This window comes from Danio rerio, chromosome 5 (assembly GCF_049306965.1).
Source record: "Danio rerio strain Tuebingen ecotype United States chromosome 5, GRCz12tu, whole genome shotgun sequence".
NCBI lineage: Eukaryota > Metazoa > Chordata > Actinopteri > Cypriniformes > Danionidae > Danio > Danio rerio.
Genome location: NC_133180.1, coordinates 54,300,950 through 54,320,530, shown reverse-complemented (window position 1 = coordinate 54,320,530; position 19,581 = coordinate 54,300,950). Strand labels below are relative to the sequence as shown.

The 19,581-nt window shown below is 32.0% G+C and overlaps 1 protein-coding gene across 6 annotated transcripts in view; it reads left to right on the top strand.

Moving 5' to 3' along the window:
• si:ch73-280o22.2 overlaps nt 1-19,581 on the top strand; it is a 288,368-nt gene that overhangs the window by 129,656 nt on the left and 139,131 nt on the right. For 2 of the 6 annotated variants that reach the window (XR_012406338.1, XM_001339137.10), the window contains one exon: nt 9,417-9,986. The exons of the other annotated variants lie outside the window; for them this stretch is intronic. Coding sequence is in view for 1 of the 2 variants with exons in the window: in XM_001339137.10 (XP_001339173.7) it covers nt 9,417-9,435 (19 nt within the window). In the remaining variant the exon portion in view is untranslated. Of the gene's footprint in view, nt 1-9,416; nt 9,987-19,581 lie in introns of those variants that run through there. 6 annotated transcript variants of the gene reach the window in all.

Below are 19,581 nucleotides of genomic sequence, written 5' to 3'. Positions count from 1 at the left end.
AATTAAGATATATATGAAAGAAGATCATGAGCAGATTTATTGTGTATGGTAAGAAAGCACATTCTTTCTGTAAGACAAATGGCAGAGATGTGTATTGGAGATGTGAGGAACTCCTCCTGTGCTTGGAATGTTTCCAATAGTCTTCATTAGCATAGAATAAATAGTATATAAGATTTTCTCAGCTTACAGTAGACTATATGTTTTGGTGTTTTTAAGCAAAATGGTTTTATTACAGTTATATCCATACAGTTATTTAATACAGTTATAGCCATTGAACATAAGAGTTTGGTCACCTTACATATTTAGGAATAAAAAAATGATCATGATGAATGAATTCAAATGAGCTGTTGCAAAAAAAAAAAAAAAAAATGTGTGAACTTCAAAATTTCAACTAAATTATATGTTTATATATATATATATATATATATATATATATATATATATATATATATATATATATATATATATATATATATATATATATAAAGTTTTCTTGATTTTTTTTCCAGTTTGTACAAATTTTGTTTAATTCTAGCTTATTAAATTAGGTGTGCACACTTTTGCGTTACTCACTAGTTTGCTGTATAACCTTTAGTTCCAGATTTTTGTTGGTTTTGACTAATTTGACTAATATACACTAATATATTATTGTAAAGCTTCTTTTAAAGAGTATTCAGTTGAAAGAGGGATCTGTTAGTGGCGTACTCAGTTATGATGAACACATGCTCTATGTTAAGAGGAGATGGAGGAATCCTGCCACTGTGTGGATTGTATGTCTGCAAGGGCATCATAAGTGGGGAGGAAAGGGTGACTGAGTGCATATAGGGCCCTGCATGTGGGGATCCCTGGCCTGGCTGCCCTCAAAGATTCTAAAATATTATTGTTGGGATATTGAGTGTGTATCTGCGTGCTCCTGAGCTAAATTTAACCAAAATGGAGACTACCTTTAAGGGTCAAATATGAAAAACAGTATGAAAATAGTAATGTGAATCTGTGTTTGCTGCGTCTATAGGCAGATTGAATGGATCTTGCTCAAAATATTAAAACGAGTAAAGATAATTTTTATTTTTTAATTTTTAATTTTTATTTATTTTTTCATTTTTTATTATTTATTTATTTATTTATTTATTAATTCATTCATTCATACATTCATACATTCATTTGTTTATTTAGTAAATTTATTAATTTATTTGTTTGTTTATTTAGTTATACTTATATATAGTTAGTCTATTTATTTATTTATTTTCTTGTTTGTTATTTTTTTATTTATTTATGTATTTAGTAAATGTATGAATTTATTAAGTAGATTTATTTATTTAAGAGTAAAGTTAACTAGTCCTTCCGTTGCAGATAAAAACACACAACATTAAATTTTAATTTCATTATTATTATTATTTTTACTTTTTTTAATCTTTAAAACTTCTTTAATCTTTAATCTTTTTGAACAATGTTGACAGGCAGTTTTGCAGAGCGATGTTGCTTGGCTACTTTTCTATTTTGAATAGGCAACAATATTGTCCCATTGCCCTAATTAGTTGCCCTTTTCTCACATGGCTGCCCATTTATGGCATCATTTCCCAAAGTTGCCCAGCAACATTGCTCATAAAGTTGCTGCATGTATCATCAGCATTACTGTTTACCTGATGTGCCCTATATGTAGTATATGAAAGTATAATATTCAGTACACACAATGTACATAGAACAATTTAGTCACAAACATACAAAAATTAACATAAATGCATTTTCTGTATAATGTTAATCTATTTTTGTTGTTCATTTGATTTAATAGAGTTAATTAATATTACATCAGTAATTTGCCAGCTCTAAGCAAGTAAAAAGATTTAATCAAATAGATAGCATGGATCATTAATGAATGATAAAACGGGCTTGTACAGTGTCTTTGCATATACAGTAGGACTCAAGAATCTAGGGTAGCTCATGTGTCTGCTTCTAAAGGCGGTATGGTTTGACCTGTGTTTGTGAATTTTTTTACATATAGATGTTACCGTCTTTGGTTTACTTCAAGATGTTAATTCCCAGCATGCAGCCTTTTTCACAAAGTTTGGGAAAGAAAGTGCTTTTCCTCTGAGAGTTTGCTATAGAAGCTTGGCATCATCAGAGTGTTGAGAAGAAAGAAACACGTGTCTGTGCTCACTGTGCTGAGGAAATGAAGCGTCTGCGTTTTCTTTTAGAGCTGAATGTAAATCACAATCTGACATTGTGTCAAACTGTGTCAGAAATTAAGGTTGAGGTTAATGGGGAATCTTGAGCTTTAGTGTAAGTGTGATGCAAGGATATTCTGTATGTAGCTCAAACCAGACCTGGAGTCTGATCGATTTTCTCCAAATGATCTGTGGGTTCAGTGTTAGTTTGACAGCTTGACAAAAGAAATAATATCTGCTTCAACCATAGCTTCTTTGTGATTTTTTTTAATAAAACACAAGATTGTCTTTAATGAATTAAATATTAATTTTTAAACAATGTCTGTTCCTTTTTCAGGAAAATTATTATTATTATTATTGTTATTATTATTATTAAATTTTTTTTTATTCGCCTCATAGCAAGAAAGTTGCTGGTTCGAGCCTCTGCTGGGTCATTCGGCATTTCTGTTCAGAGTTTCCATGTTCTCCCTATATTGACGTTTCCTCTGAGTTTCCTGCACAAGTCCCCCAAAGACATGTGCTATAGGTGAATTGAATAAACTAAATTGACCATAGTGTATGTGTGTGAATAAGAGTGTATGGATGTTTCCCAATAATGGGTTGCAGCTTCCGTTGCGTAAAACAAATGCTGGATAAGTTGGCAGTTCATTCCACTGTGACGACCCCAGATTAATAAAGGGACTAAGCCGAAAAGAAAATGAATGAATAATGATGATGATAATGATGATGAATATTCTTATTCTTATTCTTATTCTTATTCTTATTCTTATTCCTATTATTGTTATTACTAGATGCAATAGTAGAAAGACAACAGGGTTACCTAAATCAACCTCCAACAAAATATAATTTGAATCCCTCAATAGAGCGGACTCTGTGCTATGACCAGCTCTAAAATCTGATTGAAATGTATATAAAATATTTTTATTAACCAAGAAAAGATTCAGCATACACTATACATACACTATCTTCTCTAAAATCTTTGAGAAAAAAAGGTAGTTTAAAAATAGGGCAACAATTGTTCATGTCTGAGGCATCAAGATTCACTTTCTTGAGTAGGGGCTGATTAACAGCATGTTTAAAACTACTAACAATACTATTTGACAACTATTAACAAGCTTAAAGCACACTTGGACCCAAATTATTATTATTATTATTATTATTATTATTATTATTATTATTATTATTATTATTATTATTATTATTATTATTATTATTATTATTATTATTATGCTTTGGATATTATAACATATTAAACTTAAAGTTAATTAAGTTCTAAAATAATTTTAAAGTTATGCATGATGCTTTAAGTCAGTTTAACATAAAATAAATTGTCTATTCTAATGTTAATTTGCTTCAGTTTAAAAATTTAGGGCAACCAGGATTTTTTTTACAGTGTACAGAACAAAACATTTTTGTCCAATTACTTGCGTATTTAACCTAACTTACCTAGTTAACATAATTACCCTAGTTAAGTCTTGGTATACCAGTACATTGCAAAATCGCTGGTTTGGTTAAAGAAAAAATAAATCAGTGTTTATTTAAACTATTATTGGAATTGTGTTAAAATATTTTCATTGTTAAACAGCCTATTGAGTAATATAAAAAAAAATACAGGATGGCTAATCATTTTATCTTAATCTGTAACTGTTAACAAATCACATCACTTTTAAGTCACTTAAATTATATGAAAGTGAGAAATCAGGAACTTTTTAATGGAAATCATGTCAGTTATAGGTGGAATTAGTGGCCAGTGATTTACCCACAGTTCAGAATCTGTAGTTTCCATGTAGTCTAGTGCAGCAGGTCAGTAGCACACAGACCTATTTCTGTGTACAAGGCAAATCACCTGCCCGGTCCAGCTTGGAGAGTGTCCAGATGTTAGTGTTTCCTTCACAGTGGGGAGGAACTTCTGAGGGCATCTTTCTCTGTTTAGAATCTCAATGATGGAGCACCTGCCCCTGTGGCTGACCAGAGCTTCTGAAGAGGGGGAAATGAAAGTAAGGTGAAGGATAAAAGGTCAAACTACAACTTGGACTTTGGAAACTTGGAGAGTTGTACAGTTGCACTAGCAGTGCCTACAGTGTAAACAATTAAACTGCTGTGCCTTTTATTCAAAGTGCATTTTTATATTGGTTAACTGAAAAATTATCTTATTTGTTCAATTTACCTTAAAGAAAAAAAAAAAAAAACGTTTTTCTCAAAGCAATGTTTTTACTTTGAACAATCTTGTATGATGTATATCCATACTGAAAGCAGCAGCAGGTAGTTAACCTCCTTATTGAAAATAAAATAACTAGCAATAGGATAACTTAACATTATATATACAACCACAAATCAGAAAAAGTTGGGACAGTATAGAAAAAGCTAATTAAAAATAAAAGAAGTGAATTCTAAATTTACTTGGATTGGTATTTCTTTCCAGACGTTTCATTTATTCATTTATTCATTCATTTTCTTGTAGGCTTAGTCCCTTTATTAATCCGTACATTCACACACACACTCATACACTATGGACAATTTAGCCTACACAATTCACCTGTCTTTGAACTGTGGGGGAAACCGGAGCAGGGAGAACATGCAAACTCCACACAGAAACGCCAACTGTGCCGAGGATCGAACCAGCGACCCAGTGGCCTTCTTGCTGTGAGTCGACATCACTACCTACTGCGCCACTGCGTCGCCTCCCAGACAATACAACATTATTTAATGTAATCCTCGTGATTTTTTTTTTTTTTTAATAAACATGTATTCCAATGTAACTTCTTTCAACACATTTAAAAAAGAGTTGGGACAACAATAAAGCAATTATCACTTTATGTTGTTGTCATTCCTTTACACAACACTTAAAAGATGTTTAGTGACTGAAGACACCAAGTGATGAAGTGTTTCAGGTGTAATTTTGACCCATTCTTTACTCAAACAAGTTTTCGAAATGCACCACACATTCTTTATTGGAGACAGGTCTGGACTGCAGGTAGGCCAGTCAATTACCCGTATCCCCTTCCTTTGTAACCAGCACTTTGTAATGTGTGCAGAATGTGGTTTTGCATTGAAATATGCTTGGGGTCCTTGAAAAAAAAGGCAGGAAATTGTGCTCCAAAAGTTCAATGTACTTTTCAGCATTAATGATGCGAAAGAAGTGCAAGTTACCTTTGCCAAGGGCACTGACACAACCCCATACCATGACAGACCCTAGACTTTAAACTTGTTACTGGTAACAATCTGGATTATCCTGGATGAGCACATGGCATCCATATCTTAAAACAACACCTGAAATACTGATTCATCTGTCCACAGTACTAGTTTCCATGTGATGGTCCATCCCAGTTACCTCAGAGCCCAGAGAATCAATGGTGCTTCTGGACATTGTTAACATAGGGCTTTCCTTTGGCACAGTACAGTTTTAACGGGCATTTGAAGATGTAACTATGTATTGTGGTACTTCACAAAAGATTGTTAAAGTAGTCATTAGCCCATGTGCTGATGTCGCTTACACATAAATGACAATTCTTGATGTAGTTCACCTGGAGATCAATTGGAGATCCCGGTTGTTCAGCTAGGTGTAAAAAACAAAAATGAAGAGCAGGGTGGGGTTCTGATTTGTGGTTGTATTTAGTATAATTCGGTCCATGTACAACTTAACTTTAATTTTGATTTTAAGTCGAACTAAAGTAATTCAATTAATACATTGTCTATAAAAGCAATAGTTTATCTTTGTTTTGTTTTGTCTTGGGCAGAATAAATATTTTATAATATTAAAATATATTAAAATCATTTTCAAAAAAAAAAAAGTCAAAACTATAATTTGGGGATTAAATTTATACTTTATTTATTTTGCTGTATCAAATTGCATTAGTATTTAGATTGGTCCAAAACAATATTATACTTTTATATAAGGTTTTAAAAAAATGTTTTTTACTTTGTACAAAAGTAAAAAAAAGTAAAGTGTATTTTAGTGCGTTTAAACAAAACAGATTTACTAAACAGATATATTTATTAAAATAATATTTAATCATAAAACATATTTAGAAACTAAAAGATAATACAACTAAATTCAAGCAAAATGCTGCAAAAAAAAGTACATCCTAAAAAATTTCAACAAAATTTTTCAAGTTTTTTTGTTTTTCTTAATTTTTCATCCTTTTAAAATTTGTATTAAATGTTTTTCTATAACATTTTATATATTTGGCTGTACTAGTTTTTGGACCGTTACGTTATTGTAAGTTATTTTCTTAGATGAGCTCCAGATTTGGCTTCAGTACTGACTAATCTAATGTATATCCAAAAATATAATATTGTATTGCTCATTCATTCATTCATTTTCTTGTCGGGGTCGGCACAGCGGAATGAACCGCCAACTTATCCAGCAAGTTTTTACACAGCGGATGCCCTTCCAGCCACAACCCATCACAGGGAAAAATCCACACACACACACATTCACAGTCATACACTATGGACAACTTAGCCTACCCAATTCACCTGTACCGCATGTCTTTGGACTGTGGGGAAACCGGAGCCGAGGATCTAACCAGCGACCCAGCGACCTTCTTCTACTGCACCACTGCTTGCCCAATATTGTATAGCTTCCTATTAAAAATATTAATTTAAATGAGAGATTTGTCTCATAAATGCTGAGCACTGTAGGATTTAACTTTATAGTCGAAATTAAGGTATAATTATACTTTGAGAAAAAAAAAAAAAAAAAAAGAGTTTAATTTCCTGTTCCGGGTTTGACATTAAGTATAAATATTTGTTTTTATATTTGTTTCATATCATCAACACAATAAAAGTCTTTCATGTGCTCATTCAGATAAAGAATGTCATTTACCTCATCTTTTAGTATCCATGAGTGACCACGAAAAAGGAAACGTTTTGGCTATTCTGGTCCAGACATAGATGAATAAAAAAGTATGATAAAAATGAGAACAAGGAAGAAACATGGTTGTAACACAAGGTCTGATGTATGGAAAAAGCAGTAATAGGTCACGTAGTGAATGTCAGACCCCAGAGATCCTCTCTGGAGACTGAGGATGTATGTAGGTCTTCTATATGCAGAAACGATGTGCTCTTACTGTCTGCTGAGGGCTCGGAGGTGTTCTGAACATATTCATCTCCCCATCCACTCTCATTTCAGTAGTTGTTGCAAGTTTTCAAAAGGTTTTAATAGATCACCTGGCCCAAAAACAAAATTGTCGCCTAATTGACCTAATTGATATATTTTAAATGCAAATAGGTTTGCATTCTATCCATAAAAAAAAAAAAAAGTTGATTGCATTGCAATTTTTTTTTTCCTTTTCAAGTATATCTCAAATGCTCTTTAACGTTTTTTTTTTCTCAACACATAATATAACAATGCTTTTAATAACTATTTTCTAATAAGTTTAGCACTGTTTGGCTTCATTACTGGATCAAAAAGTAATTTTAAATAATCTTGTGGATAAAAGTTGCTAGTGGTAGTTAAAGTGGCCAGAGTTTTTTTTTTGTTTGTTTTTTTTTTTTTGTGATACGTTTATTTCAAATAGACAGGATAAATATACAACGTATTTCAGGAGCAATTTTTAAAGATATTGACATGGGTTGTATTTCTAATAAACAGCAAAATCATAACATAAACATCTATACATACTGATTTACACACACTTATATACTACACATATAATTTAGTTTCAATTCAAATCAATTTAATTCACCTGTTCTGCATGTGTTTAGACTGCGGGGGAAACAGAAGCACCCGGAGGAAATCCACGCGAACACATAAAGAACATGCAAACCCCACACAGAAATGCCAATTGACTAATCACAGAGCCACCGTGTCGTTCTCACAAATAAACAAGCTAATCAATTAACAAATAATATATGTTGTTGTTGTTGTTGTTATTATTATTATTATTATTATTATTGTTGTTATTAATATTATTATTGTTATTATTATTATTATTATTATTATTATTATTATTATTATTATTATTATTATTATTATTAATATTATTAAGGTGTTAAAACATGGACGAAAAAACAAGATAACACCTATAAGCGCTATACAATCAGTAACTAAGTTAAACAGTCACAACCTCTGGAAATGCACATCGAAACATAATATGTATTTCTGAGATATTTTTTCTGTGTATATCTCCAACAGAACAATCCTTTAAGAAAGATATGTCATTTGACATAATAACAAAACCAAAAAAAAAAAAAAAAAGAATATTAGAAGAAGAAAAAAAAAGGAATTGACACACAAAACCCCTTCTCTATCGTCTGAAGTCAAGTGATCTGTAAAAAGAGACTGTATATTTTGAAAGCTCTGTATATCACCCTGAAGCACAGCTGCAAGCCTCTCATGGGGTAAAACCCTAAAAATATGTGTGTGCCATTGTATCACAGAGGAGGGAGTGCTTTTCTTGTGCATTTCTTGCTACAATTAGCAGTTATATTATAGTTTATATATATATATATATATATATATATATATATATATATATATATATATATATATATATATATATATTTTTTTTTTTTTTTTTTTTTTTTTTTTTTTTTTTTGTATGAACTTTGTATGAAATTCATACAAACTAGTATGTGACATAAGTAATTTGTTTAGTATTCCATGATTTATTTTTTGGGATCTCTGTTTGCATCAGTCTGGGTCTTGTGGATTTTGACCTAAGGTTCTCTTTGTTCTAACTTGTAAATTAAAAAAAAAAAAATGGCCAAAGTATTAACAAAACATTACAAATTACATAAGCAATGAATAAAATCGTGAAGTAAATATATGCAGTAATACATATATTCTGTATACAGAAAAAGCACAATTAAAAATTATGATAGATACACATTTAAACAAGAAAGAAAAAAGACTAATATGAAGATTAAAAAGATAATGAGAGTGAAAAAAAATATTATCAAAATAGAATAAAAAAATAAAATAAAATGCACAACTGTACATTAATTCAGATGGTTTGTAATAACATCATTGTAATTCTCTCTCTCTCTCTCTCTCTCTCTCTCTCTCTCTCTCTCTCTCTCTCTCTCTCTCTCTCTCTCTCTCTCTCTCTCTCTCTCTCTCTCTCTCCCCTCTCTCTCTTTCTCTGTCTGTGTATGTGTAAGAGAGAAGGAGGGAGAGAATGTACACAGGTGTGGGTGTCCTTTATTGTCACCTGTCATTTGGCTGTCTGTGGCAGCAGTGTCATAAATCATTCTCAAATGGAGCTTTTCAGCAGAAAGTGACTGATTAATGTTCTTGTTCTTCCTCAGACTAGAAGCTGACACCTAGAGACAGCCCCAGCAAACTTCCAGACATGACCCACACAAACTTCTCTGACAGAGTTACAGTATACTGCTTGGTGACAGGAACACTTTTCAAATAACACCCAGGTTACACATTCAGATTTGCCTTTGCTGGTTGTTGTATAAACTTTACATCGTGTAGCATTTATGCTGCATAAAGAATACTGTGTTTGACATATTATATCCAGCTTACCATTATATTGCAATTTGTAATCCTACACTTAAAAGATCAGTATGTTAAAATTTATTTTGCAGTTTAATAAAGTTGCTTAATAAAGCAACATCATGAATATAATAAGTGTATATAAGTGTATATATTTAATTTTTGTTTACACTTTCATAGCCATTGATTCCTTTACCATCATCAGTCCTGATGGCAATCAAAAATTTATTGATGTTTTATTTACATAATGACCCTGTTTTTTTTTTTTTTTTTAAATAAAAACAACAACATTATTGTCCAATTTCTAAAAGCTGAGCATATACACATTTTCTTGTAGCTTCATATCACTTACAAACGCACACAAAAAAACAAAATGCATAAAATACAGTTAGTATATGCATAAAAAACTAAGACATAAAACACACCTTATCACACAGCATCAAGCATAATTATTCATACTAATAAATAAATAATATAAATGGATCACAGGCCAAAGCTGAAAAGTATGGCAATGTTTTTAGAGGCTTCTAACTAAGAATGTGTGAACATTTTTTATTTAATGGTACCTGGATAATTGATTTTAATTGGTTTCTTTGGACACATTTGTCCAAAAGAAATTTACTTTTTCAGTTTTTTACCTTGTAACTAGTGTTAAATAGAATAAGAAGAAAATGTAAAATGTTACGATTCCAATGACAATAATCTGTATTTCAGAAAGACATGTTGAAAAACTATTCTTTTTTTTTTTTTTTTTTTAGGGCTTCATGTTTTTCTTCATATTTTTTTGGTGTGAAATTGTATTAATGTAAATAAATAAATAAATAAATAAATAAATAAATAAATAAATAAATAAATATCTTTTTTTGGGATCTGTTTCCATCAGTCTGAATATGCTGATTTGCTACTCAAGAAACATTTCAGAATTTTCCAGATAAAATGAACACGAAAATTAAATCAAATTAAACTAAAACAAAAATAAATAAATAAATAAATAAATATTTTTGTGGAAAACCTGATTTTTTCCAGAATTTCCAGATAAAATACAATATTAAATTAACGTTCAGTTAAATCAAATTATATTACTAAATACATAATTTGTTTTTGTGAAAACCTGATTTGTTCTAGATAAAAATAAATATAATAATCATTAAATTTAATTAAAAAAAATAAATAAATATTTTCGTGAAATTCTGATATTTTTTCAGAATATTCCAGATAAATAAATTAATAAATAAATAAATTATTTAATTAATTAATTAATTAATTAATTAAAATAAATGAATAAATAAATATTTGTGGAAAACCAGATATTTTTTTCCAGATAAATAAATAATTAAATAAATAAATAAATAAATGTTTTGTAGAAAACCTCATTTGTTCCAGAACAGTCTAAACAAAAACAAATAAATAAATACAAAAAAAAAAATAAATAAATAACAAAAATAAATTAATAAATATTTTTGTGGAAAATCTGATATTTTCCTCTCAGAACATTCCAGATAATAAAGAAATAAAGAAATAATAAATTATAGGTTTTTTTTTTTATATATAATAGTCTAACAATTTAATAATTGTTTTTTTAATGAAATTAATGCATCACTATCTGAATAACAGTATGCTCTATCCCAATTAGTCTACAATGTTTGTTGTTTTTAGCATTAGTGTCCTTTCAATTTTGAAGTTTGAGTTTTATGGTTAAACATTTTCCTCTAATGGCTTTTCATTGTTTTGTTTTGTTTTGTTTTTTCTTATAATTTATTATACTTTAGCTTGACGCAGTTCTAGTTTCACTATTGTAAGACCTGCTGATGGATAGCTCTGTAAAAATCACCAGATGTGGCTTTCAGAGTTACAAAATACCAAGGGGACACACTTAACAAGCGCCTTCTGAATGCATTTAACGCTCTTGGTCATGGCTAAAAGTGTTGGAATCGCACAGCCAGAGTAATGCTACAATACGTCTTCTCCGCTCTCATCTTCTCTTACACTGAAAGACATGAATTTGACTGTGTATTACATTGGCTAGGTCAACTTTTACAACCCTGTACTGTCACTTCTCTATCACCTGAATAATAGCGAGCAGAGAAGTATCTGTAGAGGAAGATGGCAGTTGATTTGGTGAGCGGAGTGCTTTAAATTGCAGTGATAGGCACCGGCGTTCACATTGGGCAAATGCCATCTGTTCCCAATGATGGCCATATGGTTAGCTTTCTTTCCCAGGGTATAAAATACAAACAAATGTGTCAGAATGCAAGGGCTTTTTCCACAGACGCGCAGAGACTCGGCTAGAGGCAGCATCACAATGTGCGGGGAAGTAATTGCTATCGCCACCTTTGTGTTATGAGTTAGTTGTTGTTGCTTTTCTTTTGGGGTGAGGGAATCTGTCACGGCTGAGGAAAAGGACATTTCCACTGTGTTAGTGGAAAGCAAACACTTCCTTGTCAACCTTTCACTTATTATTTTTATTTTCATTTGGAGCCCCTTAGGCTGTAACTTTTTTTGGGGGTTTAAAATGATCTAAAGCCATTCAGTAACAAGCCAGTGTTCAATGGTTTCTCCTTATGTTAGCCTGTTTCTTTGTTTATTTTGAGTGCTACTGCTAGGTTTTTGAATCAAATGTGATCATTTTTAGCTTTTTACTACAGCAGCTGGAATAATCAACTCATCAATTTGTTTATATAAAATTTAAATGACTGTTAGAGATTAGACTGGAGAGGAATTTAGATCTACAGTTTATTTATTTATTTATTTATTTATTTATTTATTTTTATTTATTTATCATTTACTCACCCTTCACCACCACAAACCTGTTGGATTATTATTATTTTTTTCTATTGAACAGAAAATAGCATATTTTGAAGAAAGCTGGAAGCCCGTAATCATTGACTTTCATAGTATTTGTTTTCATACTACAGAAGTCAACGGTGACAGGTTTCACTTGTTTCAAAATATTTTTTTTAGTGTTCAGCAGAATAAAATAACATATAAAGGTTTAGCAAAACTTGAGAGAGATTACAGTTTTTTTTTTCCGACTGTTTACACGTTTTTACAACAATAAATTCTTTTTTTCAAAACTCTACACACAACTTTTAAAACTGCACACACAAAATGTAAAATGCCTCACATCTGCTGCAAAATGTTGTTCTAAACCAAAAGCTCTTTGCTCTTTCATAGGTTTATATCTACATTTCAATACAATGTTATACAGTGACAGTAAACTGCTGAGAGGAGTAACAGGTATACTGTAAACACCAATGACATAAAGAAACAGAAAGTATTTATTAGGGCTAACAATGCTGTTGAATACAGTAGCATACAACAAAACCATAAGAATATTGGATGTAAAAATATAAATAATAAAAATAAATAATAATAATAATTAATAATAATAATAAACTATTTATTATTATTATTATTATTATTATTATTATTATTATTATTATTATTATTATTATTATTATTATTATTATTACAGGCATAGAGTTGGCCATCATACACTTTACAGAGCCAGGCTGAGAGAAATGTCTAGTGAAGTAATTTGGCATTTACAAAAGGTAAATATGAGGGTATAGGTAGAAAACTACAAATAATGGATGGCTGGCAAACCATTTTTTTGGGACCAGAACACCCATTTGACCTGTTTACAGGCCTGTACTACAATAAACCACTGATCAGTTAGTGATCAGTTAGGAAATGAGTCTTTCCACATTTGAGGAGTGTGTGTGACCGTGCGAACAAGTGTAGCATATTGATTGGTTGTGTTTGAAAAAGAAAAGCAAGTAGCTTCCTGATAGATTTTTTGTGCTTTAGGTGGAGAATTGTGTGTAGAGTTTTAATACTGTAAGTATTGTTTTTTTTTTAAAAAGTAAAGTGTTTTATGCTGTTAAAAACTAATTTCAAGGCTGAAAAAATAGCTTTCGGATTTGGAGATTTAAGGTGTAGTTTTGCATTTTGAGTGAGAGGTTTCAGAAATTGTGTGATAAGAAAAGATTTTGTGTGTAAGCAGTTGGAAAAAACTGTAAACAATGCGCACATTTTAATTTTTGGATGAACTAACCCTTTAAGATTTTATCACCGTTTGTAGTCTGATGTATTCAAGTGATCAGAGCAAATAATGGCAGACATGTTACTTGTTCAGATAGCATTTTTGATGAAAATTCCTATTTGGATCACATTTTGTCGAATAAGTAAAAGCTACGCTTACTCCTCAAAAGATTCATTCATGCTAAGAAGCTACTCTCATGCTCAACCCATGTAAAGATGACCGTTCTGCAAATAACTACGACTGCACATTTCAAACCGAGATGGTGACAAAGAGGGAAAACTAACAAAAGGCAGCATTACGTTTCGTAAACAAGTCCCCTTTATCCTGTACTCTGACTGTGGGAACGCTGCTTTTTTCTCTCCATCATTTTGCCTTTGTTTTGGTGGATAGTGTTGGAAATTAGCAGACATAATGAGGTTTTGTTTAGCATGAGGCAGGCGTAGAGCTCCTGGTGTCTGAGTTTGTAGTGTGTGTTTTGAGTTTGTGTGTGTGTGTGTGTGTTGGTGGGTGAATCACTGAAGCCTGGGAGAAGGCCGTGGCCCCACCTCACATGGCAGAGACGAGCTGAAAGGCTCATTAATCAAACTCCGAGTCACAGATGTGATGGCTTCCACACAAACTGCCAGCAGACTGTGAAAGTCACATCCAACAGAGTCAACTGTCAAGCAGCTAGGCCACCATTTCCACCCAGCCCAGCTCATTGCTCATCCCTTTCCTCTAAAATCTTCCTCCGCACATTTATTTCCTTCCTTCCTACCTGTCTCACACCTCTTGCAATCATCAGTCGCAGTTTAATTCTTTTGGCATCTTTAACATATTACATGTTTGACTCCATTTGTACCTTTACATTTTGTAACATTTGTTCAATCTCCTTCATCATTATATTCGTTTAATAATATATATTTATACAACTTTTTTAAATTGATTATTATCCTGACATTGTTTGAGAGTCTGATCTAGACTGTTCCACAATTTCACACCACAGACAGACATAAACAAACTTTTTGAAACTGTCCTGGTTTTCAACCTCCTAAAACTTTGTTCTTCTCTTAGATGATATCCCTCTTGTCTTTCTTTAAAAAATTTTTGTATGCATTTCGGAAGTAATTTATTCCTAGCTTTGAACATAAATTGTTCTGTTTTTTTATTATTATTTATTTAAACAAATCATTTTTAAATTTAAACAAATCATTGAACTTAAGTATCTTCAATTAAATAAATAAAGGATTTGTATGCTCCAAATACCCCACATGTTTTTTTCAGTCTAACTACTTTTTTTCTCTGCATTATGCATATGTATAGTAAATTAGATTTATATGTAGTTCCCTATATTTCAACACAATAACTCATATATGGCCACAAAAGTGTGGTAAACAATATATATACATTGATTTATTGTCCAGGATAAATCTTGCTTTATACACAATTGCTACAGTTTTGACTAATTATGACATCACATTACTTATTTGCAATTTCCAAATAATTTAATGATTCAATACAACACCAAGAAAATTAATTGCACATTCTCTTTCTATAAATTCATTATCAATTTGTAAATCTATATTGTGACTACTTTTTTATTTCTTAAATTACATACCCTTTATTTTACTTTTATTTAATGACAATTTGTTTACGTCAAACTACAGTTTCGATATATTAATTTCTGTTTTAATCAACTCCATAAGTTTTGGTAAATTATCCCCTGAACAATAGATACTTGTAAAATCCGCTAATAAAATAAACTTAAACAACTCTGATATCTTACACATATCATTAATGTCAATTATAAACAATATTGGACCTAAAATTGATCCTTGTGGTATGCCACAATTTACATTTAGAAATCAAGATTTATAGTTGCCAATTTCCACGAACTGTTGCCTATTTTTTACATAACTGCATAACTAGTTCAAGGCTACTCATCTAATACCATATACCTTTCTAATTTATTTACCAATATAGTTTGATTTATTGTATCAAATGCCTTTTTTAAACCTATAAAAACTCCAACTACCTTCTCCTTTTTATCTATCTTATTAGTAATTTTCTCAATAATTTCTGTTAATACCAGAGATGTTGATATTTTTCTTGAAACCATATTGTTCATCAGCTAAAACACTATGCGATTTTATGAAATTATTAAGCCCGAAAACAAAGAGTTTTCCTCAAATATTTAAAAACTGAGATAGTACAGAAACTGACCTATAAATTGTAAAGTATTGTTTATCTCTAGATTTATAAAGTGAAATTACCACTGTGATTATCGAATAAATAAAAAAATGTATTTATTTAAATTACAACTTTTTGTTTTGTTTTGTGTACACAATGAGCATGTTTACATGGACACCAATAATCCAATTTTCATACTATTAAGACAATACTCGGATTAAGTCTATTCCATGTAAACACAGATTTTTGATTAATTTAATCCGATTGAAGTCGTGATTGAACTAAACAGAAATCCAATTAAAACATGTAGAGTTTGCTGATTTTAGTCTCATTATTGAAGAGCAGTACATATATGTGAACACCTTAGTCAAACTATTACCATCTTGGAGGATTTTCACCGCATTTTGCGACAGGACCGTTTATAAACACACGGCTGTTTGACACTATACTCTGCACCTACTGAATCAGAGAAGAACCACAGACACATACACCATGAAACGCAGAGGTTTTTCTCCCATATGGCATGTCGTATGAAACTTTATGATGCTCTTCCAGCAGTTCATACTAGCATCCAATATCTCGTTTGTCACGGGGGCCATGCAGGAAATGCTCCTGAATGAAGATAAAAGTGTCAAACTGCAGTTAAAATCGACAAATTAAAAATGAAACTCCTGAAATTACAGGAAACTCCAGAGGAAATGTGGATAGCGTGAGGACGCAATGACGTTAATTCAATTATGTGCTACAACATGTAAAACAGGATCATAAAAGAATGATTCAAAAAGCAACTCATGTAAACACTTTAATCATATTATTGGCATATTCATATTGATTTGATAACTGATGTCTATGTAAACGCTGTCAATAAACTTAGCTATATTGACATATTACAGTTTGTTTATTTGTTTATTTGTTTTAAACTACAACATTCTGCTTGTTTTGTTTTGTCCTGATTTGCTTTATTGGACACTGTTGTGGGTTTGAGAAGACTCTGAAGTCTTGCTTTGAGAATATTTCCAAGCAGATAGCCACTGTCTAAAACACAAATTGTTGGCAGTCAACTGTCATTTGTTTTGTAGTTTCTGTATTCGAGCCTGTCAGTTCCTCCCAAAACACCCTTGATTCCACCACACTTTTTAACTCAATCCAATTTGTTCTCTCACAACCAGTCGCCGCTCTCTCTTTCACTTAGTAAAGTGCCATTATCTCCCATAATCTATAACTCTAATCTACAGCCGTCCAAACCAACTCAATCACACCTAGCGCAGGGCTTTAATCAGACACCCGCTGCCTTCTCCACATGGTGATTGACAAAGCCACCCTGCCAGCCTGAGAGGAGGAAAATAATAATAAAATAAATAAACTGTGTGGTCCCTGGATGGAAGAGGGCCAGTGACAGGCTTCCACGCTGGGGGCCCGGTGTCAATGCACTGGCAGTCTCATCACACTGCCACCAGAACCCAGCCATTTGCATCCAGGCCAGGGACAGATAATTAGAAGGATTCCTGCCTGTCAGCATTAATCTGGGCAGCGGTGAAACGCTCTGACAAGGAAATGGAGATGGAGAGCTTTAGCTGGAGCGGATGGCGAAGGAGAGTGTGCTTCAGTAGAGGCAATATAGCTCCTTACAAATAAGAGTGATACTATTAGTGGCCTGTAACAGTAATACATTTGGACTGCACTGAATGCTGATTTGTAATGGCTGAATTTAATATACAACTGCTGAGCTGTCATAGATGAGGGTTTCGAGTAATTTGCTATGTTGTAAAAATATTATATAATATACCAACAGTTAAAAACAATGGATAGGAATGTAATATTGAGGATGTGTCCAACCACAAAGAACACTTCATATATATAAGACCTCCTGCTAGCATGGAGTGCTCCAGTATTTTCTGAAAAAACATCATTTTCTGGAGGGGGGTGTTTCTGCACATGACAAGAGAATAAACGGGCCATGTATTGTGAGGTATTGGGCAAAACCTCCCTCAGTTGTATCTGGGTCTTCCAACATGACAATGACCCAAAGCACACAGCCAGGAAAACCAAGGAGTGGCTCTGTAAGAAGCATATCAAGATTCTGGAATGGCCTAACCTGTCTCTAGACCAAAATCCAATAAAAAATCTTTGGAAATATTTTACTGAAACTACATCTTGCTCAGTGACAGCCCCAAAACCTGTCAGATCTAGAGAATATCTGTTTAGAGGAGTGGGCCAAAATGCCTCCTGCTGTATGTGCAAACCTGGTAAAGAACTACAGAAACTGTTTGAACTGTTTGTAATTGTTAACAGAGGCTTCGGTACCAAATATTAAACATATTTGACTCAAGTGATCAAATACTTATCTGACACAGTAATTTACAAATAGATTATATAAAAAAATAAAATAAATCATACAATACGATTTCTGGATTTATATATTTTGATTGTGTCTCTCACAGTGGAAATGCACCTATTCTGAAAATTCTAGACCCCTCCATGATTTATATAAATATACATACATACATTATAAAAACAAAAGAAAAACAATGTATATATAAATTAGATCTGCTCCTTCCATTTAATTTTAAAAATTTTTAGTTGAAGACAGATTTGCATTCCATGACAATTGGCTAATGTTTATGTTGGCAATGTAATCTATGCAGTCCTGTCTATTAGTTATGTGTTGACAAGTTGTTAAATTTCTTTTCTTTGATCTCTTATTATCAGTATTGTACAACACTTTTCTGTTTCTTAAATAAATTGACTTGACTTCACTTGACTTAAAATTTCTTCAAAAAGAAACACAAAATATCCTTCAACTTCCTAAAGGATGACTAACATTCAAAGGTAAAGTTTGCTGGAAATGTTCCAGTCATTCATTTACCCTCATGTCATTCCAATTAATCATGTAATCAGTTTTTTTTTAATCAGAGGACATAATATTGTACTTTAGTAAATACTGATATGTTATAATATTTATAATTTATTGTTAGTAAATGCTACATCATATATAATTAACTAAAGTGATGCTGAACTATACAGTGAACGTATAAACTGTAACAAATACTGTGGTATACTTTATTTTTTACTACAGAAAAATGTGGTTCTAGTCAATCATTTGGAAAAGCAGCAGAAGGTAGATTTTTTCAGATGAATCATCCTAAACTGCATCACAATCATTACAAGTACTGCAGAAGGCCTGGAATCACATGGACCCAAGATTCTCATAGAAATCAGTCCAGTTTGGTGGAAAGAAAATCATGGTTTGGGGTTACATTCAGCGTGGGGGCATGCAAGAGATCTGTAGAGCGGATAGCAACATCAACAGCCTAAGGTATCAAGATATGTGTGCTGCCCATTACATTACAAACCACAGGAGAGGGCAAATTCTTCAGCAGGATAGCGCTCTTTCTCATACTTCAACGTCCTCATCAAAGTTTCTGAAAGCAAAGAAGGTCAAGATACTCCAAGACTGGCCAGCCCAGTCACCAGACATGAACACTATTGAGCATGGCTGGGGTAAAATGGAGGAGAAAGAGAAGATGAATCCAAAGAATCTAGATGAACTCTGGGAGTCCTGCAAGAATGCTTTCTTTGGCATTCCAGTTGACTTTATTAATAAGTTATCTGAGTCATTGCAGAGATGTATGATGCAGTCATCCAAGCTCATGGGAGTCATACACAGTATGCATTTGTTTTTCCTCTGCACCATTATATTCTATACTGTACATTATTTCTGTTAAGTGACAAAACTTTTGTCTAAGCAAAGTCAG